Source organism: Periophthalmus magnuspinnatus, chromosome 14 (assembly GCF_009829125.3).
Source record: "Periophthalmus magnuspinnatus isolate fPerMag1 chromosome 14, fPerMag1.2.pri, whole genome shotgun sequence".
Lineage (NCBI taxonomy): Eukaryota > Metazoa > Chordata > Actinopteri > Gobiiformes > Gobiidae > Periophthalmus > Periophthalmus magnuspinnatus.
In genome coordinates, this window is record NC_047139.1 from 22,437,808 (window position 1) to 22,460,279 (window position 22,472).

At 37.4% G+C, this 22,472-nt stretch overlaps 2 protein-coding genes across 2 annotated transcripts; one reads left to right on the top strand and one right to left on the bottom strand.

Moving 5' to 3' along the window:
- Positions 1 to 2,207: 2,207 nt before the first annotated feature.
- On the bottom strand, positions 2,208 to 15,279 carry LOC117381158 (beta-galactosidase-1-like protein 2). The gene is made up of 19 exons (XM_055226451.1): positions 15,189 to 15,279; positions 14,689 to 14,880; positions 14,370 to 14,438; positions 13,372 to 13,467; positions 12,695 to 12,803; positions 11,864 to 11,956; positions 11,703 to 11,784; positions 11,563 to 11,627; positions 10,643 to 10,727; positions 9,802 to 9,939; positions 8,206 to 8,286; positions 7,502 to 7,611; positions 7,286 to 7,432; positions 5,165 to 5,236; positions 4,999 to 5,077; positions 4,834 to 4,921; positions 4,646 to 4,757; positions 3,405 to 3,521; positions 2,208 to 2,345 (listed from the first exon to the last, which is right to left on the bottom strand). Exons 1-19 carry the CDS (start codon positions 15,203 to 15,205, stop codon positions 2,259 to 2,261), a joined length of 1,839 nt encoding a protein of 612 aa, XP_055082426.1. The 5' UTR covers positions 15,206 to 15,279; the 3' UTR covers positions 2,208 to 2,258.
- A 414-nt stretch (positions 15,280 to 15,693) lies between these two features.
- Positions 15,694 to 22,281, top strand: ei24 (EI24 autophagy associated transmembrane protein). The gene is made up of 11 exons (XM_033978048.2): positions 15,694 to 15,814; positions 16,334 to 16,470; positions 17,212 to 17,357; positions 17,422 to 17,482; positions 17,558 to 17,624; positions 18,426 to 18,550; positions 18,636 to 18,755; positions 19,577 to 19,688; positions 19,762 to 19,873; positions 21,863 to 21,937; positions 22,017 to 22,281. Exons 2-11 carry the CDS (start codon positions 16,429 to 16,431, stop codon positions 22,177 to 22,179), a joined length of 1,023 nt encoding a protein of 340 aa, XP_033833939.1. The 5' UTR covers positions 15,694 to 15,814; positions 16,334 to 16,428; the 3' UTR covers positions 22,180 to 22,281.
- The last annotated feature ends 191 nt before the right edge of the window (positions 22,282 to 22,472 follow it).

Sequence of the window (22,472 nt, forward strand, 5' to 3'; positions counted from 1 at the left end):
GGTGTGAAAAGTTTGTGAGCCACTGAGGTCAAAATTGTACTTAAGTAAGAGTAACGTTACTTCAAAATTCTTTAACCGAAGTAGAAGTAAAAAGTAGTAGTCCAAGAAAGTACTCAAGTAAAAAATTGTATTTGGGGAAACTATTATTCAAGTAAAAGTAACTGTCCAGGTGTAACGTCTGATTTGTTATTTTAACTTTGGAATTGAACATAGACTGTATATAAATGGATATAGCTAACATGCTAGCTGCCACTTTCTAAATAGGAAGTGAATGTTTGTGCACTTCCAGCCCCACTGGCTCCAATTCACTTTTTATTGAAAAACTGTCACCCTTCTCTCTGTAACTGCTGCTGTCAGTCTTGTCTTTTTGGTCTTAAAATGTTTGGACTGATCTGCTCTACATGATCCAGGTGGTTTTATTTTGCTATTGTGTCCGTAAATCAAGATTTGAACATCAGTGCCAAATCAGGCGCCTTCTTTCCCCAAGGTTGCTCCCGCTAGTGTTGCCAACAGGTTTGATTGACAGCATTGCTAAGCGCCCACTCCCTGCTAAACAAGCAGGGCAGGGGAAGGGGCGTTACCTTCAACAGCCTGATTGGCTCTTTGGTTTTCTCCATGGATAGACTTCATGCTGCAAGAAACACTAATGTCAACATCAAGCTTTTGTGACTTGTAGACTTACTCACAGAGGGAAGAGTTATCAAATCCTTTACTCAAATATTGTTTATCTGTCAAATACATGCTCAAGTAGGAGTAAATGTACAGTGTCTAGAAACTACTCACTCAGAGAAATAAAATTGTATGAAAGAGTTACTCAAATAACTGAGTAAATGTAACTGAGTACTACCCACCTTATAGATCAGACATTGATTACATAACTGTTCTAGTTTGCCTGAATATGTGTGAGTCCATAAAAGGTTTAAAATAGTCTCCATTTTGGATACGTTCTGTCTAGTCGCTGCATAAGGGCGATTATTCTCACCACGACTGGGTGCAGAGTAAATGATGATTTCTTGGCCCATTGACTCATAAAAGCTGCACTTACAGAAGCAAATGCTTGTCCCGGAGTGTTAGAAATATAAAAGTTAGGTTTAATGTGGCAGATTTCTTCACAGTCATTGACTTTTACAGAAACATTATTTTATTGTTCCTGTAAAATGCTTAATTTTCTGTAGTGTTTTCTTTTACAGAAAGCTTTTATTTTTCAATTAATCTCTCAGTTTTGAGAATTTAAGATATTTAAAGGTCCTATATTACACAAAGGTGACTATTGTGAGCTTTAAACCATGTTATAATGTTTTACCTCATCAAAAACATACCTGGAGTTATTCATTTCTGACAACTGAACAAAAAGTTTTTCAGTGAAGATGTTTTGCTGCTCATCCAAGCCCCTTCTTCAGAACGAAAGAAGCTTGGATTCATTTTTCTTTTACTATGGATCATACCTAGACCACTTAGGAATTACAGATATACCTGGAGTTGTGTTTGTTTCATTCACACGTTTTTATAATCCTTTATTATTAGCCTATTATTAGTCTGGCGCTGCTCAGTTGGTTGAGTGTTTGTCCTCTGATCTGAAGGTTGTCGGTTCGAATCTCACGCTTGACATAAACATTATTGATAGAGCGGTCAGACCCACTAACCCACAGGTTGGCGGTGTGTGATTCCAGCTCCACAGATAAATACTGTCTTTGCATCCTCGAGCAAAACCCTTAACACTTTGTGTCACTGTACACTGAGTTATGAATGTGTGTGAATGGGTGTGCTCCACCTTGTGATGTCATGTAGTGGTATTTTTCAAGTTAACCTACCTTTTACCTTCAGTTCAGAATAGAGGGGCAAATCCTGGGCTGAAATTATCCAAATGATTCTCCTGAAGGTGTATGGAGGCACTTCCTAAATTACCATATGACATCAGAAGAAGTGTTTTCTGTTTGAGTGAACTAAATATGCAGTGTTTGTGTGTTAAACCTGTGTGAATGAAACAAAACACAACTTCAGGTCTGTTTGTGATGAGGAAACATTATTATGATTTGAGTACATTTCTTTGTATCCAAGTAAATTCCCAGTAAAGATAAAAATTTAAAAAAAAAGTCCATCACGTTGCATGTTACATAGTGTGACTTTATTGTGAGATAGATCCACAGCAGGGAAGGGCATCCGGGGTAACTGCAGGTACTGTATGTAAATGTGTGTAAATATGTAATTATAAAATGTTCCGATATGAATAAAGCTGCCTGTGTTTTAGTGGTGTGTTTTCACTGGGTGTCCGCTGCCATGCCCAGGTCAGGAGCGTCTTCAAACTGAACCTTATAGTCACTTTCTTGCTCTTCAAACACGATCACCTTCAAAACAAAATAAAAAAACAAAAAATACATCTTCATAAACTAGGTCTGACCAAATTGGAAAAATATCTCATTGGGATTTTTCTGACAAGCATCACAGTTTGATTTGTGTTTTATGTTTTAAAAAAAGTTTTAAAAGCCTCGAGAAGAAATATGAACTGACAAACTAGTACAAGAATCTCATTTCAGAATATGTTTGCACAGATATAAACACACAATAAGACCCAATGGAGACACAGGGAGGGCATCTGACACAGGGACATTTCAGAACATGTTTGTACAGATCTAAACTCAATAGACGAGGTAGGCCAACTCCCTTTCGGGTTGCCTCAATGACCGTTGAGTCATTTAGTCAGCTACAGCTACTGGGCCTACTGAGCTGAGACAGACCGACTCCCTAATGGGTCCGACAGTTGCTTCATAATCGAGCCATCCTGATTAGCACCTCCCTCAGGGCCAAGGTGTGACCAGGAAGAAGGCCCGCTGCCCTTAGCTGCACACACACACACACACACACACACACCCACACACACACACACACACACACACACACACACACACACACTTATGCTCCTATATAAGAAGACAAGAAGAACAGATGTCATTCTTATTGTCTTGTCACCAACTTCCAACCTGGATGTATGCACTTTCTCTTCCCTCAAGTCAAAATGTCCATTATTGTTTGTATTGTCAATAATAATATTACAATAAAAATATATATAAACTACAGGGTTAGCAGTTTTTATACAGAATAAGACAGGAGATTTTGCGGAGGTTTTGTTATTGAAATCAAATTGCAATTTAAATTTCTCTTACAGCCCTGTACACAATATAATTTAAGGGTTTGTTCACACATTTCCTGGTTTAGTCCTGGTTTAGTCCTGGTTTAGTCCTGGTTTAGTCCTGGTTTAGTCCTGGTTTAGTCCTGGTTTAGTCCTGGTTTAGTCCTGGTTTAGTTCTCGTTTAGTCCTCGTTTAGTCCTCATTCGTTCTGGTCTAGTAGCGTACAGGTTTAGTCCCAGTTTTAGAGTACTAGTTTTGGTTGATTTGAGCTGGTTACCTGGTTGATTCCACTGTTGAGAAAGGGCCCTGGGAGGTAGAGCGCCTGCTGAGGACCAATCGACCAATAACGACCCAGATTCACCCCGTTGATAAAGACCACTCCCTTTTCCCAGCCCTGAAATACACAATGATACAGATTACATTTAGAGTGTAGATCATAAAAGACTATTATCTTTTATTGATAATGCAATGCTAAAGGTAATTAAGGTTGTGCTGTCGTCCATGGGTATCAGAATGATGAGAAATTAAAACAGTTTCCATAGCAATTAACAATTTAAACTAAATATTATATCTTTTAAATGGGGGAAAAAAGAAAACTGAAATCCATTAGTAGCTAAAGAAGTTTGCCAGTATAAACATGATAGAATATGGCCTGATGTGGCTTGTTTCATTCCAAGCCACATTAGGCCATATTCTTTAAGTGACTTCATTTAATACCAATAATTCACCACACAACCGCTACTGTTCTGTTTAGTTCAAGGTTTTTAGTGATTTTTTTTATTTCTGTTGTTTTTTGGGGGGGGGTTTGGCTTGACCTACTGACCTATTTGGAAACACCCCGGTCAAATTGTACTTTTAAAAATATAAACATGTACAGTATTAGTAGTATAATTATTCAAGGTTGGTAAGTACATATATGAGGAGGAAGGGTCAGGAGTTATGGTCAGTGATGTGAAGAATACTTTGAAAATGTATTTAGTTACAGAATACTGAATACCTGAATTAAATGTATTTGTAATGTCTTACGATACATGGGCAAAAGTACTATATTCTGAATACTTATTACGCATTTAAATTATAGTGTAAAAATACCTCACAGGATTAAATACAGTGTTTCTTCTGCATGTATGTATCATGAATGGGAGAAGGAAAAAACACACATGCCTCACTATAATATCAGTGTTTTCTATTTTTCTCACTAATACAGAGGAGGCAAGGCAAGTTTATTTGTATAGCACAACAGTACAGTGCAGTTTGAAGCCCAAATTGTGTGAAATAAAAGAGTAACTGTACCAGAATACAGTTACTCAAAAGGAGTAATGTATGTATTCAGTTAAAGTAACACTGGTTAGGGTATTCATTTAAGGATTAGTAAGTACTCAATAAGGGGGCTAGGATCAAGACTTGAGTCAGGAGGCATACCGGGACTTGGGGTATTAAAGAAGTAGTGACAAGGTCTGAATCATTCTTAATAAACTATCATTACTATGTTCTTTGTTCATATTTTATGCGACTTACCGATAATTTGACAAAAGTGTCACTTGGATATCCATACGCAAAGAGCTTCCCCATAAAAAACCCTGGGAAGCTGGGGTTTTTGGATAGAGTTTTCCACGGCGCCTGATAGAGACTGAAACAAAGCAATTTACCATCATAAACAAATAAATGCGATCTAGCTCATTCTGAACGCAATAAAGCACACAAACCTATCAATAAAAGCCATCTTCATATCCAGGCTGTATATGGTGAAGTCCCTCAGGGGAATATTGTTTAATAAAATGTCCCCCACTAGACCTAAAGAGACACAAATCAATGTTGACTTGAGTGATTTCATATGAGTAATAACAGGCTGCATACTGTCTGTCCATTACCTTTATGTTGTTTGTCCAGGTCCCTTCCCTTATGAACGCGTCCGCAGTTTTCAACCAGTAAACTCAGTGTTCTTTTTCCCTGCATGGACCAGCGGCTTTTGTAACATTAGGACATTTGAGGTTGGGATTAACAGAACAGAAAGAATAGCCTGTCTTGATTTCATACCTGACCATCGGGAACTGCCAACTCCTGAGTTTGACGCTTGAAAAGGCCAATGTAGATTTTGTCTAAAAATACCTCAAAATAAAGAAACAAATTGTGTTGAGTGTGTTCAGTTTGATTTCTATAGCACATTTACAGGTACAACAGCTGCCCAAAGTGTGTCACACATACAAAACCCTAACCCTGACCTTAACCAAAACAGTGCATGTCGTAGTCAGGCCCGTTGACAGAAATTTGGGGGCCTGGGGCAGGGATACCTTAAATGGGCCCCCGTCTAATATGAATGAATAGGGAGAGGGTCTAATTCTGGACCTCTAAGGTCCTAGAGCGCCCAACAACAGACCCCTTTGTCCACCCCTATCGATTCCCCTGAACATACATTACATTATTACAATACTATTACATTTTCACATTTCTGATGTTTTCCAATAAAAACGATTCATTGAATCATATTTGCACTGATGGATTTTTATCTGTTGATCAACTGTCGACTCGTTTATTCATGTTTTTATACTTTAGTACAACTATTGCAGATTGTTCCAGCTAGGCCTGTCATGATAATTACTATATTGACTTATCGATCAATACAAGACACATGGAACGATCATTTTTGTGGGTCAATATTTATCGTTGGGACTTTTTCTGGGAAATATTTGGTTAATTTTCTGTTCTAAGATGAGATTTGAGCTGTAGATGGTCGAATTATGAACTTCTATCTCTCATTATAGATGCAAACTAACTACTTAAGAGGTTGCATTCTTTTATGTATTTATTGCAGGTCATATTTTTTCTTTCTTTCTTCTTTATTTGTCAGGGACCGTGTACAAATTCATTCATCTTACAAAAGTAATAGAATTAGCTACTGCTACTTTCCATGTGCCGTCCCTGGGTAGTGAACACACATTAAAAATACACATTTCAGAACACATTAACATTTTCAGTAAAATACAATAAAATGTCCCCGTGTCCAAAGATGATGTGACCTACAGTCTATACCAATATAAAAAATCACTATGTGCAGGTTTTTACAGTGAAACAGAAAAGTACAAATTAACCAGACTGGTGTCAACACATTTAATTATCTAAAATGTGCTTTTTCAAATTTCTACTAAAATTATTCAAATCTACAGACAGTTTCAGAGTCTGGAGCTGATTCTCTGTCTGATGGTTTGAAAAGAGAAGGCCACCGGAGCAAACACCAAGGATCTTTTTTGGAAAAATGCAATTTGGTTTCACAGAGACCGTGTGGATCAGAGAGTTTGTTTGGGACAAAGTTTAATCATTTTTTTCAATGTAGGTGGAGCTGCATTATTAATCATTTTGAATACATTTCTTAGATTTGAAAACAAAATTAAATTGTCAAAACTGAGCATTCTGTATTTACTTGGGATATTACAGTGGTGATAATGAAGGTTTTTTGTTGTTTTTTTTTTATCAAGTGCCGTCACTGCCTGATTATAGATGGATCTGAGGTTTTTAACAATATTGTACATTTAGAACACTTTTGGGGGGATATTATTGTTTATCGTCTATATTAACTTAGCTACAACATTTTAAAAACATGAATTGACTTTGGCTTTCTTTTACATTACATTATTACAACATTATATTTTACTGCATGTATAAGGATGACAGTGGTGAAATGTAACAAAGTGAAAGTACAAATTGTAGCCATTTGTACTTTATTTACATTACAAAGTTGATACTCACTTTTATTTTTGAAACCAGGTATCTGTACTTTCTACTTCACTACATTTTTTAACAGGACTGAAAAATGAAAGTATTTTTCATTATTGTTTGAGACTTTGAGACATTATTATTTGTTTGAGATTATTGTTTGAGACTTGCTGAAAAGTCTGAGGGTTTATTTTTAACACATTCATCATTTGAGCAAACAAAAATCTAAAAAATAAAATCAGCTAGGAAAACATACTGATTCAATTGTTTCTGTTGAGCACATGTCATTACATCTGAAGCCTTGAATATTTTAAACAGTACTTTTTTCACGTTATAGGTTTACTTTTATTTTGCTTCAGTGCTCCCACCATTGAAGGATGGTGCCTAGTAAATGGATTAAGGGCCATGCTTTCATTGATAAAAACAAGTTTACTACAGAGAACTTACCAGTGCCCTGTCCCGCACATTGTCTCCAGACTTCATTAATCCCCCTGTGGTTATGGTGGTTTCATACAGAGTGTAGCCAAACGCCTGCCCACTGTTGCTGTTCACTGGGAGATTCTCCATACTCACCGGCCTGTGCGACTTGAACGGCTTTAGACAAAATTTTATTAGACTTTACTGTTGATTCTACACAAAGACATCATAATAAGGTGAACATACCTCTTCAGTGAAGCTGAGAGCGTCCCATAGCGACAGGTGCTGGTACATGATGGCAGGTTCATACGCCTCTCTGTAATGTAACATGGGCATGTCCGGGAAGGGCTCACCATCTGCTCAAAGGGCCATCAGATAAGTAAGAGGTTAATACTACAAATAAAACTAAGACAAAGGTTTTTATTAGAGGGTCTGTCACATGCTTCTTGTCTTCATGGAGATATTAATGCTTTACCTGGAATGTTCCACAGCATGGAATTAATCTAATTTAGGTTCACAGAGACAAGCAGGTGAACAGGCCAAGTTAGGATCTGTGTTTGAGCAATACAAACTGAAATTAAAGGTGTACTGTGTAACTTTTCTGGTGGATCGTCTGCGTGTCTTCATGTCTTGGTATTAGTTTGCCTAGAATGTTCCAAGAGTACAGCATGAAGCTTCTCTGCAAGCAGGTGAAACCAGTAGGCCAAGTTACAGGTAAGATCTGTGGAGAGGTGACCCCGCTCACAATATGAATGCATGTTTGTCAAGATATTTTTGAGCATTAGAAACACCTATAATTAAATAGGCAAAATAAATGCAATACTGTGGAATATTTCAGGAAAAGAAGCAACATCTCCATGTAATCAAGCAGGTGGCAGACACTCTAATAGAAAAGTTTCACAGTACATCTTTATTTGATGCCTATTTTGTTTGAATTCTGATTGACTTACTGCTGTAGCGAGAAAGCAGATCCCTCAGCAGATGGTACTTTGGTGTGTACTCCCCAGATTCAGACAATGGAGCATCATAGTCTGAAACACATTTACAGTAAGACACAGCCCCCTACAGGGAGTAAAGGGTATTACACTTAACAGTTGCTCTCTTGATATTACTGTATTGTGTATTATCAATGTTTCACACAGGTTTATATTTAAACTATGCTGAGTGATTTTATTTACTACAGAAGATAATTATCATTGCTGATCAAAATGAATAACAGATTTAATATAGGCTGGTTAATTATATACATTTATAACAATACCGTACCATACCATTAATTAGTCCATCCTCAGACTCATAGCAAACAAAGAAAACAAAGATAACAAAGGAGCTAGCCAGTAGGCTTGTTTAGATTGAATGATTATGCTAAGAAGGTCCCAGGCTCGGTTCACACTTAGTGAAGCTCAATAGACCCAGCCTACATACAGAAACTGTAAACAATAGCTGTTTACAGTTTCAGTGTAGTTAGTTCCTCCCTCCGGACAGACATAAGGTAGTGTCCAGTAACAATCTGACCAGAACTGAACAGGTGGTTTGGATGAGCAGCAAAAGGTCTTCACTCCTACAACTTTTTGTCCAGTTGATTTAACTTTGGCTTTTACTAATAATACTATAAATTTACCCATTTGCATTACTACATTTTTGTTTTTAGACTATGGGGCAAAATTACACAATGTGGGCCCATCTTAGTCTTCACAGTTTTTTCAGTTGTTTCTGAAAAATGGTTTGATCATGTGATTCAAACATGTATCTGAACAGGGGCTTAAATCATTTGCAACAGTTCTCATCAGTTCACACAGTTCATGACTCTTTCTCAGATCACTTTATACAGCTCTCATTCATAAACTTGATCACTGAATTCACCTTGTTTTTTCAATACTACAGCCCTGTGCACACATGGTGAAGGATGTTGGCCCAAAACATTCATTACAGAAACAAACGTAACAGCAAAAAGTAACTATTCATGAGAACCTAAACTCTAACAACAAATCACGAGACACGAGAGTCAGAGCACAGAGACTGTGTGAACAGAGACATCCTACAGTGGCCCATATAGAACATATATCCAGTGCACTGTTGGTGTAAAAGTCATGTTTGGTTTTCCAGAAAATATACATTACATATAGGCTATAGCAAAGTGTTGATGTATTTGTTAATCTGACATCCCTTAGTTTTCTTCAGCAACAGTATTTGGATAAAATACTGTAAAATCCAGTGTGCAAATCAGCAATATGTACATTTATTTCTATTGCTCTCTTTCAGCCACAACTGCATGAGTAAAGTGTGCACTCCAGTGTGAGAGTGCACTACACCAGTGAATCTCTGTGGTCCCTGAGAGCAGGACTAAGGTTCAAATGAATGAAAAAAACACAGAAAACACATGATCACAGTTTGAGAGTTTTGATGGTAACATTTATTTTTGGGGGAAAACCATAATGCTGTTTGAGATTCTGCGTGAGCTGTTCTGCAAATGTCAAAGTGACTGCAAAAAAACCTGTTATGTGTTGTTTATTTTATGAGAGACAATACTTTGGAATGTAACTCACCATAGCTGGGGACCAGAGCTCGGTAAGTGGGATCAGCCAATGCTCCACTCATAAAACCAAAGCTAGATCCTCCATGGAACATATACAAGCTCACAGACATCCCCCGTCTTAAAATCTCCCTCACAGTGGACACCATATCTGTACAAAGTCAATAATAGGGCATAAAGCATTAGGGCTGCACCATTTTAGATCAAATCAAACTGCATTTTCTCTCACAAGTATTACAGCTCTGATTCGATTTGTGATATAGGTTTAAAAACTAGGACTCTGTTCACGTTGTAAACAACTCAAGGAGAGTTAACATTTGAGAGAAGACTGAAATATGAACTGATAAACTAAAACAAGATTACAGCACAATGTGTGGAGGTCTCAATTAAAGGTACAAGAGTTTTCCATAAAAAATGACAGAATATTTTGTTATTTGCAGAGGACTTTCTATTCTAAATCATATCAGCCTTTGCCATTTGATAATTGCATCAAGTCAAACTGCAATTATAATTCAACTGCAAAATACTGTGCAGCCCTGGCAGAAAATCAGGTTTACTATGCTCATATTTTAGACAGAAAGAATAATCATTAACCCTTCAAAAGTTCCACTATGAAAAACAAACTAAGAATTTGCATCATACATTATTTGCCTACGATTTCCAATTCAAAATTGTGGTTGGAAAAAGACCATTATAGCTGCAGAGGCCTGTTTAGAATAGACTCATTTGAATGTGTTTGTTAAAAGGGTTGGAATAGGCTTTAAATCATCGACCATTTTCAAACCTTGTTCAGGCAATACAAATGTATATTTCAAAATGTATTTACTTTGTCATGTTTTATGTGTATTTCTTACCTTCTGGTGGTAGAATATGATGGAGCTCACCCCACGCATCATACCAGCCAGTCCAATAGTCCATTATCATTGCCGGGCTGTTGGGCTGAGAAAACAGCAGGGAAACATAATTAACATTAATCAGATCAGTCACAATAACACATTTTGAAGTGCCATATATTTTACAGGACTGATGAGCCAATGACACAATAACTCTAAAGCATGGTAAGCCCTATGAAACCTTTTTTTCTAAATATCTAAAATTGATACAAAAATAAAACTAAACTCTTGCTTCAAAAAAATATCAAGTATTCCCACAAGTGCAAGAAAAAGTGTAAATATTGAGCTCTATAGTATATTGTTCCATATATGATTTACAGTCGTGGAGTGTAACAGAGTAAAAGTAGTAAAGTGGTGTAATTAACGGTAAGTATACATTTTAGATATCTGTACTTTACTTAAGTACATTTTACAGTGGATACTTTTCACTTTTACTTCACCATTTTTGAGAGAATGTATCTACTTTTTACTCCACAACATTTTTGACCTGGATTGAATAGTACAAGTATTTTTTATTATTGTTGGAGACCTGACCTGAAAAGACTGAGGTTTTTTTTTTTGTTTTTTTTTTAACACATTCATAACTTGAGCAAACAAAAATATAAACTAAAAACAACAACAAAAAAATATTGGTTGAACTGCACATATCTTTATCAAAACCACTACATATGAAGTCTTACAAATTCCTCCAAATCTGTGTGAAATACTTTTACTTTTTATTCTTTAAGTACATTTTTAAATGGCTTCTTAAGTAGATTTTCATGTGATACTTTTAGTTTTACTTTAAGTATTATTTGCTCCAGTATCTGTGCTTTTACTTAAATACCAAAATTGAGTACTTCTTCCACCACTGATGATATAGTAATTACTGTGACGCAAACCTGTAGGGCAGACAAATCCTGAATGTCTCTCTGGTTCAGCTTCTGTAACTTTAACGCCCTTAACGCTACGATGAGACAAAATCAGGATCATAATAAACAATAGAATTATCATGATTATAAAGAGTAACATTACACTGTACCTCCAGTCACACCTCCTGATTTTAAAGTGTTGGGAGAGTCTGATGTAAGTAACAGCTCAGTTATCCCTCGAGTTTGTAAAGCCTTAACACGCAAACAAAGACATTATAAAAAACATTAGTGTGACAAAATAAAACTACGTATCTGCACCAATAGCACTCACCTCTTTAATAAAATTCAAATAATTATCATCTTTGGCAAAGGATCCATATGCATTTTCAACCTGTACGGCGATAATAGGACCTCCTTTATTGAACTGTAACAAAATGTAACAAAAAAAGTCATAAGTCAAAGTCATAAAGGGGGCTGTTGTCCTGGGCCCCTGAGTCTTAGGTGCTCAAAATTGGACCATCTTCCTAATTAATTTATATTAGACAGGGGCCCATGTGAGGTTTCTTGCCCTGGGTCGACGGACCTGATGATGACAAATAATTCGTGGTAAATCAGGGCTGCAACCAGGAGAGTAGACTGGGAATGGCAAAGGGGTGTGTTGTAGCAGGCACCAGGGTCTTAGGGGCCCAGAATTGCACCCTCTTCCCATTCATTCATATTAGAGGGGGACCCATATGAGGTTTCTTGAGCCGGGTCCCCAAATTTCTGTTGACAGGCCAGATGATGACAAATAATTCATGGTAAATCAGGGCTGCAACCAGGAGACAAAGGGGTTTGTTGTCCCAGGCACCAAGGTTTTAAGGGCCCAGAATTGAATCCTCTCCCTATTCATTTATATTAGAGGGGGGCCCGCGTGAGACCTCTTGCCCCGGGGCCCCAAATTTCTGTCAACCGGCCTGGCTGCAACAGTGAATCAGAATACTTGTCACTAACAGACCGCTAAAATAACTGCTGACTATTTTGACAACTGATATCTAAACTCTGCAAACTCTGCAATAAAATGTGCCAAAAGAATAATAAATAGCTCCATTATTACAACAAAAAGATAAAGACAAAAGACAAAACAGGGCATAGGGCATATTCAGCATGTTTTAGCACCTACCTGGAGTGGAACTAATTTGGGAATCAGCTTGTTGAAAAAAACATTGACTGCCTCAGAAAAACCTGCATATGTTGTTCTGAGCATCATCTTGTCATCTCTGAGGAGCCAGCTGTGAAACAAAACAAATCAAGATGCTTTTAGAGAAAACAAATCTTTATTATAAAATATTCATCTATATTTGATGACACTGTATCTCCACACTGTCTTACACACACTTTATCAGCTCTGTATTGTATGTATGTGTTGTATTGTCCTGTCTAATGTCTCTACATCTGTTGTATGTAGCTAAATAAAAAATAAAATAAAACAGTGGATCTGACCGTTCTACCAATGAGGTTCATGTAGAGAGCAGGATTTAAACAAACAATCTTCGGCTCAAAAACCCCCCAAAAAAACCCAAAACACCCCAACACAGTCGCTTTTTCCCCCATTCTTCCTACTGATGATCCTCCATTATGCTCTGAATGAGTGACAGGTAGATTTAACAAATCACAGTGACGTGTATGAACTCTCAGAAGCATATATAAAGAAACTACATGAATTGAAATAAAACTGAAATTGTGTTTAGAGTTTAGGGTTTAAAAAATTGTGATAATATTTTTTGGTATATTGCCCATCCCTGGACTTGTATATTCAATGTGATTTACAGTTTGATATATGGTTTAGCTCATCGTTACCTTGGCAGTCCTCCGAGATCCAATTCAGATGAAATGTAGGGCCCTGGACACAAAATCACCCACATTCCCAGTTCGGCTGCAAGGTTTAGAAATGCTCTGAAATCCAAACAAAGCATAAATCAGCTAACACATATTTTCAACACAGATCCTGGTTCCTAAAGAGACCCCCATCTCTTTGTTTACGGCTGCTAAAATACACCTATATCTAAATGATATTGTTTATATCATGAAAATGCCGTAAAACAGTAATTATTCTTGGTATATTTTGTATAATAGTGAAAATCGGCAACAAAGATTTATACGACCTACTCATGCATGATTTTTATTAGATTGTTCTTGTTTTCACTTAAAGCAAAGTAAATGGTAAATACAGTCCAGCGCTTTTCCACCTTCAAGGCACTCAAAGCGCTTTACATCAAGGAACCACTCATCTATTCATTCATACGCATTCAAACACCGGTGTACACAGACACACAGGTGGGTTAAGTGTTTTGCCCAAGGACACAATGGCAGCATTCATCTGTGGGAGCTGGAATTGCACCCCCAACCTGTGGGTCAGTGGATTGGACCGGCTCTGCCATTAGTGATAGCGGGATTCAAACCGCCAATCTTCACATCAGTGGGTGAACACTCTACCAACTGAGCTTACATTTCTTACATTTCCATAATAATTCTTTAAACATGGAACTTATTTATAGTATTAAAATTCTGATCATTCATTCCCATAACATTTTAAACTATCAGCAATCATAATATTTTTGCTAATCATAATTATTTTGGCCATGATAATCGTGACAAAAAATTACAGGTGAGTTGACTGGTTTTCTCACTGTTGCTATGTTGTTAGAAGCTCGAGAGGTTGGCTGTGTTGCGAAGATGCTGTTGTCATATGGGATTTTGAGGCTTTCCCTCTGGAGAAGTGTGCCTCTGATTCTGGGAAGACTATAGTACTTTCAAGAGATGCAGTATGGCTTTTCTGCAATATTTAACAAACTTACTCCACATCCAATTGTGTTTGAAAATTGAAGACCTCTTTCTGTGGCTGGTGTAGACTCCATGGCACATATCTATAAAAGTGAAAATAGATTTAGGTTCATGCAATATTTGAATGTCTGTGTAGTACCTCAATCGTCCAGGCATGTCCCATAAAAGAAAGTCTAATTCCCTCAACTAACTAAAAATAAATAAATAAATAAATAAAAAACACTTGGCGAAACATACTCACTACAAAACTTTTGTCCAGTCAACAGAATGATTTATTTATTTATTTTTTGCTACAAGATTTAAATGTTGAAAACTGATTTGTAGATTTCATACGTAGTGACTGTGTTGATGCCACAAGCCTTCATCTTTAGAAGCCGGTCTCTCCAATAGGCCCTTGGAATGCGAAAATAATGTACAGCACCCCCAATGATGCGGAAAGGCTCTCCCTCCAATGTGAACTGGGATGTGTTTGCATTCAGCCCCACTCTTCGGCTCATCCTCCGTCGTCCTGTAGATACGCTGACACTGAGAAGGAGTGAGTTATTTTATTTGTGTCATGCCCGCACAATCCTCACACAGGCCATTGTGCTACCACTGACCACATGACACAGTTAATAGCAATGTGCAGATAGAGCACACTAGCTTTGAGCACAGAATGTTTTTTGACTTCATTTTAATATTTTTAATATTATTGTTTTATTTTATTACTTACAAACAAGGCTGTGCACAGATAGCCTACTAAAGCCTATATTATACTGACTAATAACACATATCCAAAGAGACATCAGCATAAACAATCTTCTCAAAATAGACACATGTAATACCTGACTTACCCGAGGTATCTGTACATGACGAAGCCAACAATGCAGAGACAAACAAGTGCATATTTCCTTTTATGAACATTTCTGATCCTAAACACAACCATTGATGTGCAGGGGCCTCTCTCTGGGTGAAGTGGTCCACAGTAGAGTTCATCTGACACTGAGGCTTGATGCTCAGCTGACTATGCACCGCCCCCTGGGATGTTCCCATGGAAATTGAACACACCTTACACAAAGTATGCTTTCTTTAGCAATAGTTTGATAAAAGCTGTTTTATTTTTTTTATTTTAAACATCAATAATAATGCTATTTAGACGATGGCATTTAACGCTTTCAAAGAAAAAGTAAACAACAGGCGGCAGGCATATATCTAATAATTGCCTACGTCTCTGAATAAATACAAAATAACATCCTCTTAAATCGGTTTACTGTGCACCTGCTCGTATTATTACTACACTTTTTCAACCTGAGGACTCTTGTCTGGTGAACTACATATCCCATGATCCTCCAGTTCAGAGTTTGCGCAATGTGTTTTTCCTCGGCCCTGGCTGCTTGGAGTGTTTGCTTGTTGTTGTCACGTTAAGGAGCGCAAATAAGAGGAAAACGACAGCGTTAACCCCTTAAAACTGTCGCATGAGGTAAATGGGACCAGTGCTGTATTGTCTGTGGTCTTATGGACTTGAACATTTAGTTTGATCGCTGTCTGTGTTACACTTAAAGGCTACATGGCAGCTAAGTTTCTTGTTTGGCGTTAGCTAGCAACACAGACAGACGAGCTATGACTAAACAAACCAATGCTGTACACTGTGTCACACAGTCAAAGTGTCTTTTTACCTCACGTTTATGTATAAATGCAGGTCTTGCAGTATATTTATTTTGTAAGGGTCTCAAAAAGACAAGCTATACTAATTATTAGTGCCAAAGCAATTTAACAACAGCTCCATGTTTGTAAGTACTGAGTCAGCTCGTTCACTTTACCAAACAAAAAGACCATGTAAAGTTATAAACCAACTTCATTCTTATCTCACTTTACAGAGAGCTTACAGGTTTTTCTGTCAGCAGAACCACTAACATTATTTGTACATAAAGAATAATGCCAATAGTGTCTCTCCAGTGGTTTCTAAATTTCTGGTTTTCATCTTGTACTGTTTTTGTAGGTTGCTGGGTGAGTCCCTTCCTGCCATGAGCGCTGACCACCAGGTCCTGAGCCCCCCTTCCTTGTGCAGTTGATGGATCTGCAGCTGGCCCAGAGATGACAGACAGCGTCAGGGCTTTCCTCCGATATGTTGCGACGGTATACATTTATACTTTGTCAGCAGATCTAGAGACAATGAAGAGTAAATTGTGTAATAGTTTTAGATAATTGACACAGAAGCAGAACCTATAGGTCAGTACAACAAAAAATAAACAAAATATACGATATATATATATATATATATTGTTTTTTATCTTATGTTATTATAAACTTGAACTTGTTTCAAAAGTATAAGATATTACTCTTTAAACTAGTCACATATACAGTATGTGCTTTTAAGATAGCTTATCTCTCTATGACTCTTACTGCTCTCATCATGTAGTGTGTGAACATCAGTATTTCCAATAATGTTCAGTATTGTTGATCAGTTGGGCAGTGGCAGCAATGCATGGCTGAGGTGCCTGGCTTGTGTGTGCTCTCCAGTTATTGCGTAAATGTACATAATGACCACAATAATAATTACTTAAAGGCGTATTGTGGAACTTTTCTGGTGGGTGATCAGCCACACTGGAGATGTTATTGCTTTGTCTTGAATGTTCCACAATATAGGATTCTTTATTCATATTGTGAGCTGTGTCACTTCTCCACAGATCTGACCTGTAATTGGTCTGGTGGCTTCACATGCTTGTATATATGAAGAGGAATAAGTTCAATGCCATACTGTCGAACATTTCAGGCAAAGCAATAACATCTACATGGAGACAAGCAGGTGGTGATGGGCATTTAAAGTATTTACAACAGCATCTTACTTGTGCTTGTCTCTTTCTCTGGGGTTTAAAGGGGATCAAGGACTCCATACTGGGGATTGGCACAATCTCCAAGCTGGATGCCCGCATTCAGCAGAAAAGAGAGGAGCAGCGGAGGCGACGGGCCAGTGGAGCTTTGGCACAGAGGCGGGCACAGAGTGAAGAGCGGAAACCTGAGAAGTAAGACAGAAAAAAAGTGAAATAAGACAAAATAATAAATCTTAACAAATTATTATTTTTTTAGTGAACCAAAAGTGGCTAGCAGAATCTTTCAGTGTTGTGCTTGGAATGGGGGAGTGTTCTGGGTAAGATGACAGTTCCTTAACAATGTGATCAATAAATGTTGCTTGTATTAATTATTGTTTTATTTTTTTCCGCAGCTCAGTCTGTTTCTCTTTTACCGGGTGTTCATCCCACTGCTGCAGACACTGACTGCAAAAATCATTGGTACGTTTGTTCAGTTTCCTCTCTCTTGTACAGATAAAATATCTGCTAGACTTAGACAAACTTTATTGATCCGCAAATACCAACTAAAAGCAAAAATGAATTGTTATAAAATCAAAAATAATAAAGTATCGAAAGTTAAATAAGACACAAAAATACTGATTTATATTTTCACCATAAGCACAATTAGAGTAAATATAAAATACATCGAGGCTTTGTACACTGCACTCTATGGGTCCATTTTATTTGAGGGAGTTACTACAGCCCTGTACTCCCCCACAGAGCCCTGAGGTCAGCTGACCAGCTCCTGCTGCTTTGCCCAAAATCAGGCTCAAGACCTGGCAGAGGAGATGGCAGAGCCTTTTCTGTGACAGCTATGGAACAGCCTCCTTCTGCCTGTCAGATCCTCTCAGTCTTTAGTTTAAGACTAGACTGAAAACCCACCTCATCTCCCTGGCATTTAATACTAGCTAGACAGGGTATCTTGGCGTTTTAAAGTTTTTTGCTATGTATCTTATTATCTGTGTATTTGTTTTTGTTGACTTTTATGTGAAGTTGTATTTAAATGTGCTATATAAATAAACTTGAATTGAATGTACAAGAGGTGAGATAAGGACATACGGTGCAAGATGAATAAGGTTATCTGTTACAAGAGGACGATTTACTATTCAGTTGTATGGACTATAGTATGAATATAGTCCTCTGATGAATATAATCCATCCCAATTGATCTTGATTTGATTAATTGCATAGCCCTATTGTCCAGTGTCCTCATACTAATTAATAATTTTCATTTATTTTCCAGGTGACCCCTCCCTCCATGGCAGTGTTTGGTCTTGGTTAGAGTTCATTCTCACATCAGTCTTCAGTGCTCTCTGGGTCCTCCCCCTCTTTGTCCTCAGTAAAATCGTCAATGCCATTTGGTTCCAGGTTGGTTCCCTTTCTTCCCATAATGTCTTGTTCTACATACATTTATGATTAATAACTAACTCCTTTCTTCTGGCTTGTGATGCAGGATATAGCTGATTTGGCCTTTGAGGTGTCTGGTTGTAAAGCTCAGCCGTTTCCCAGTGTTAGTAAGATCATCGCAGACATGCTGTTCAACCTCCTCCTCCAGGCGCTGTTTCTCATTCAGGTGTGTGTCCAGGCACCATGAGGTATGATAAAACTAGAGGAATCATCTTGCTTTGTAATAACCAACATTCAGTTCTGAGCTGTTCTTGGTGAGATTGTCATATCCTGATTTATTATTTGTCTATTTTTCATTTATCTTTATTTATACAGGGAGAGCCCAATGAGAGCTCTCAGACTGTCATTTTCATGGGCGCCCTGTTAAAATACAGAAAAATACAAAGAAAAAACAAACAAAACAAATAACTGCATAGGTCCATTAAAAATGTTAAAACAGGAGCGAGCATGATTATTAATGTGTAACACCAGATTATTAAACTACATTACTGACACCAATGTATCCAGTTTTGGATGCCCTTGAAATATATTCAGTTTTTGGGAAGCAAAATAACCAAAGGGCTTTTTCAGTTCTAGTGTGGCCAACTTTTTTTTTTCTTGTATTAAAAGTTCCCGTATCAATGAGTAACAAGTGAGATATTTTTTTTCTGTTTATTGCAGCTCTATGCTCAAACATACTATCTAAGGCTCTAAGTGAGTGACAGTTGAATTAAACCATCATAGTGATTATTATGACTTTAACTATTTCTTAAAGTCAAAAGGTTTGTACGGATCATGATTAAAAATGAAATTCTGATATAATGTTAATTTAACCCCTTTTAAATTCCTCTATTAGAATTTTCTGATATCACAATCACAAGATGTCTGTCACAATTGCCACAGCAACATCCATGATCTCTCTAGTTTTATTATACCTCATTGTTCAAGCATATCTTTTTTTATGTGAATTAACAGCATTATAATCATTTGTATTGTTTTATCCTGTAGGGTATGATTGTCAGTCTCTTCCCCATTGATGCCATTGGACAGATAGTTAGTCTGCTGCACATGTCTCTGCTGTACTCCCTCTACTGCTTTGAGTACCGCTGGTTCAATCATGGTAAGATCCATAACTTTCCGGCTATAAAACCGTGCACCTATTGTCTAATGTAATTTGTGTCTTTTCTTAAAAGGAATCGAAATGCATCAGAGGCTTTCTAATATTGAGAGAAACTGGCCTTATTACTTCGGTTTTGGTTTGCCCATGGCTCTGTTGACCGCGCTGCCCTCTTCGTACATTATAAGGTCAGTCCGATTTAGCTACTGATTTAGACATAAGTGTACCTAAGTTACCGGGGGTATTTAGAATTACTTCAAATTTAACAAGATGGTAGAACTGAATAACAGCAGTTCAATATGAAATGGACTTTAAATGAAAATTCACATCTTTGAGAATGATTTTGTTGGAAAATTTGTCATTCATATTCTCAAAACAAAGTGTAATAGTAATGATTGATAAAATATTAGTAAACAGATTCACACTTAATAGAGAATCACTACACTACACAGATTAGGCGGTGCTTAGAATGTGAAACAAGGCTTAGGAGGTATTCAACACAAAATGTACCGAATAAGGGTACACTAAAACCACATATTTTATTTTTTATTTATTTTATTTAACCTTTATTTAACCAGGAAGGTCCCATTGAGATTAAAAACCTCTTTTTCAAGGGAGTCCTGGCCAAGCGGCAGCAGCAAATAAAAAATACAGTTACATAATTAAAAAGACAAGATAAGAGGAAAAGACAAACAGATTATGAAAAACAAGTGCATGTTGTGGAGTCAGCCTCGAGACCTCTCAGTTTAGATTTAAGAGCATTCAAGGAAATCAACTCTGTCAAGTTCCAGTCTTTCTGCAACATGTTCCATGCATAAGGTGCAGAGTGGACAAAAGCCTTTTTTCCCAGTTCAGTGCGAGCAAATGGAACAGAGAGCAACACATGATCTTGAGAACGAAGAGAATAAGAATCAGCCCTTCTCTGTGACAGTAAGGAACAGATGTAGGTCGGCAGTAGTCCAAGCATTGCCTTATAAATAAAAGTGCACCAATGAGTCCTCCTTGGAATGGCCAGGGCAGGCCATCCCACTCGAGAATACAACTCACAGTGATGTGTCATTGCTTTACAGTTAGTAATGAACCTTAACGAAGCATGATAAACAGTGTCACCCATTTGAAGACATTGAGCTGAAGCATTCATATAAAACAGATCTCCATAATCCAACACAGAGAGGAAAGTCGCAGCGACAAGTCGCTTCTTTACTTCAAACGAAAAACACAGCTTGTTTTGAAAATAAAAACCCAATTTTAATCTCAGTTTCTTGACAAGATTCTCCACGTGTGGTTTGAAAGAGTCATCAATCAATACACCAAGGTATTTATACTCATGAACCACCTCTATGTTGTGTCCTTCAAGAGTGGACACTGTGGGGATTGTATGAGGCCTCTTCTTGCAATTAGAAAACAACATAAGCTTGGTTTTATCAGCATTGAGAACTAATTTTTGTTGCTGTCCAGCAGTCTTTACTTCAACTAAGGCTTTCTTAAAGGATTCAATGGCGTGATCAAGAGTTGATCCACAGCAGTAAATAACTGTCATCAGCATAAAAATGTATATTTGCATCAGATACATTGAGTCCCAAATTATTGATATAAATAATGAATAGGAGGGGACCTAATATAGAATCCTGTGGCACCCCCTTGTGGACAGTAGCCAATTCAGAACATAGACCTTCATATTTAATGCACTGGGTTCTATTACTCAGATACATACAACAACATATAAGGATAAAATATACACCACCAGTCAAAAGTGTGGACACACCCTCTCGTTCAGTGTTTTTTTTTTTTTTTTCTACATTTTAGATTCACACAAAAGACATCAAATATATGAATTAAGATATATGGAATTCATGTAGTAAAGAACAAAGTTAAATAACTCTTCTAAATATTTTGCGACAAACCAAAATATTTAGGAGAGTTGGAATAAAAAATATATATATTTTAGACTTAATTCCATATATCTTACTTCATACATTTGATGTCTTCTGTATCTAATGTGGAAAGCACTAAAAAAAAAAAAAAAAACACAGTTTGTGTCCACATTATTGTCTGGTGGTGTATATATTTTTTTTTATTCAGCTGTGGTGTTCGTTTCTAGGTAGGTGGTTTCTTTTAATAGTGTCATTGTTATTGATTTATTTATTTAATTTTTTTTATAACTTTTGTACCCCTAGTGGCTGCTTGTTCTCCATTCTCTTCCCCCTGTTCATCATCAGCGCAAATGAAGCTAAGACACCAACACAGCTGTAGTGAGTAAAAAATATTGTGCTTATACTAAATAAACCCCACTTCATAATTCACAATTCTAAAAACATTTGTGTTTTGTAGCCACTTTCAGCTGCGTCTCTTCTCCCTCGTCGTGTTGATCAGTAACAAACTCTTTCACAAAACAGTCCATCTGCAGTCGTCCCTGACATCATCTGCCTCCTCTGAGCGACTGGTTACGCCCCACACCTCCCCATCCCGCCAGCGCCCCCTGCCTGCCCAGTGAGGGATTTGATGAAGGACACAAAGCAAACGCCACCTCACACTGTGAACAAGAGGTTCTGTCTGAAGGATTGTCTGGGAAAAGAAGGGTTATGATGTTTTAACTCCCCCCCCCCCCCCCCCCCCCCCCCCCCCAAGGCTCTGTGGAGTGTAACCGCACCTGGCATCAACATATACAGCAGTGTAACACAACAATCGACTGCCCTGTGCCTCACATTCAAAAACACATTATATATGTTCTGTTTTTGACTTTCTTTGGTGAACTTTGTTTTATCTTTTGTATAATGTGCCATTTGA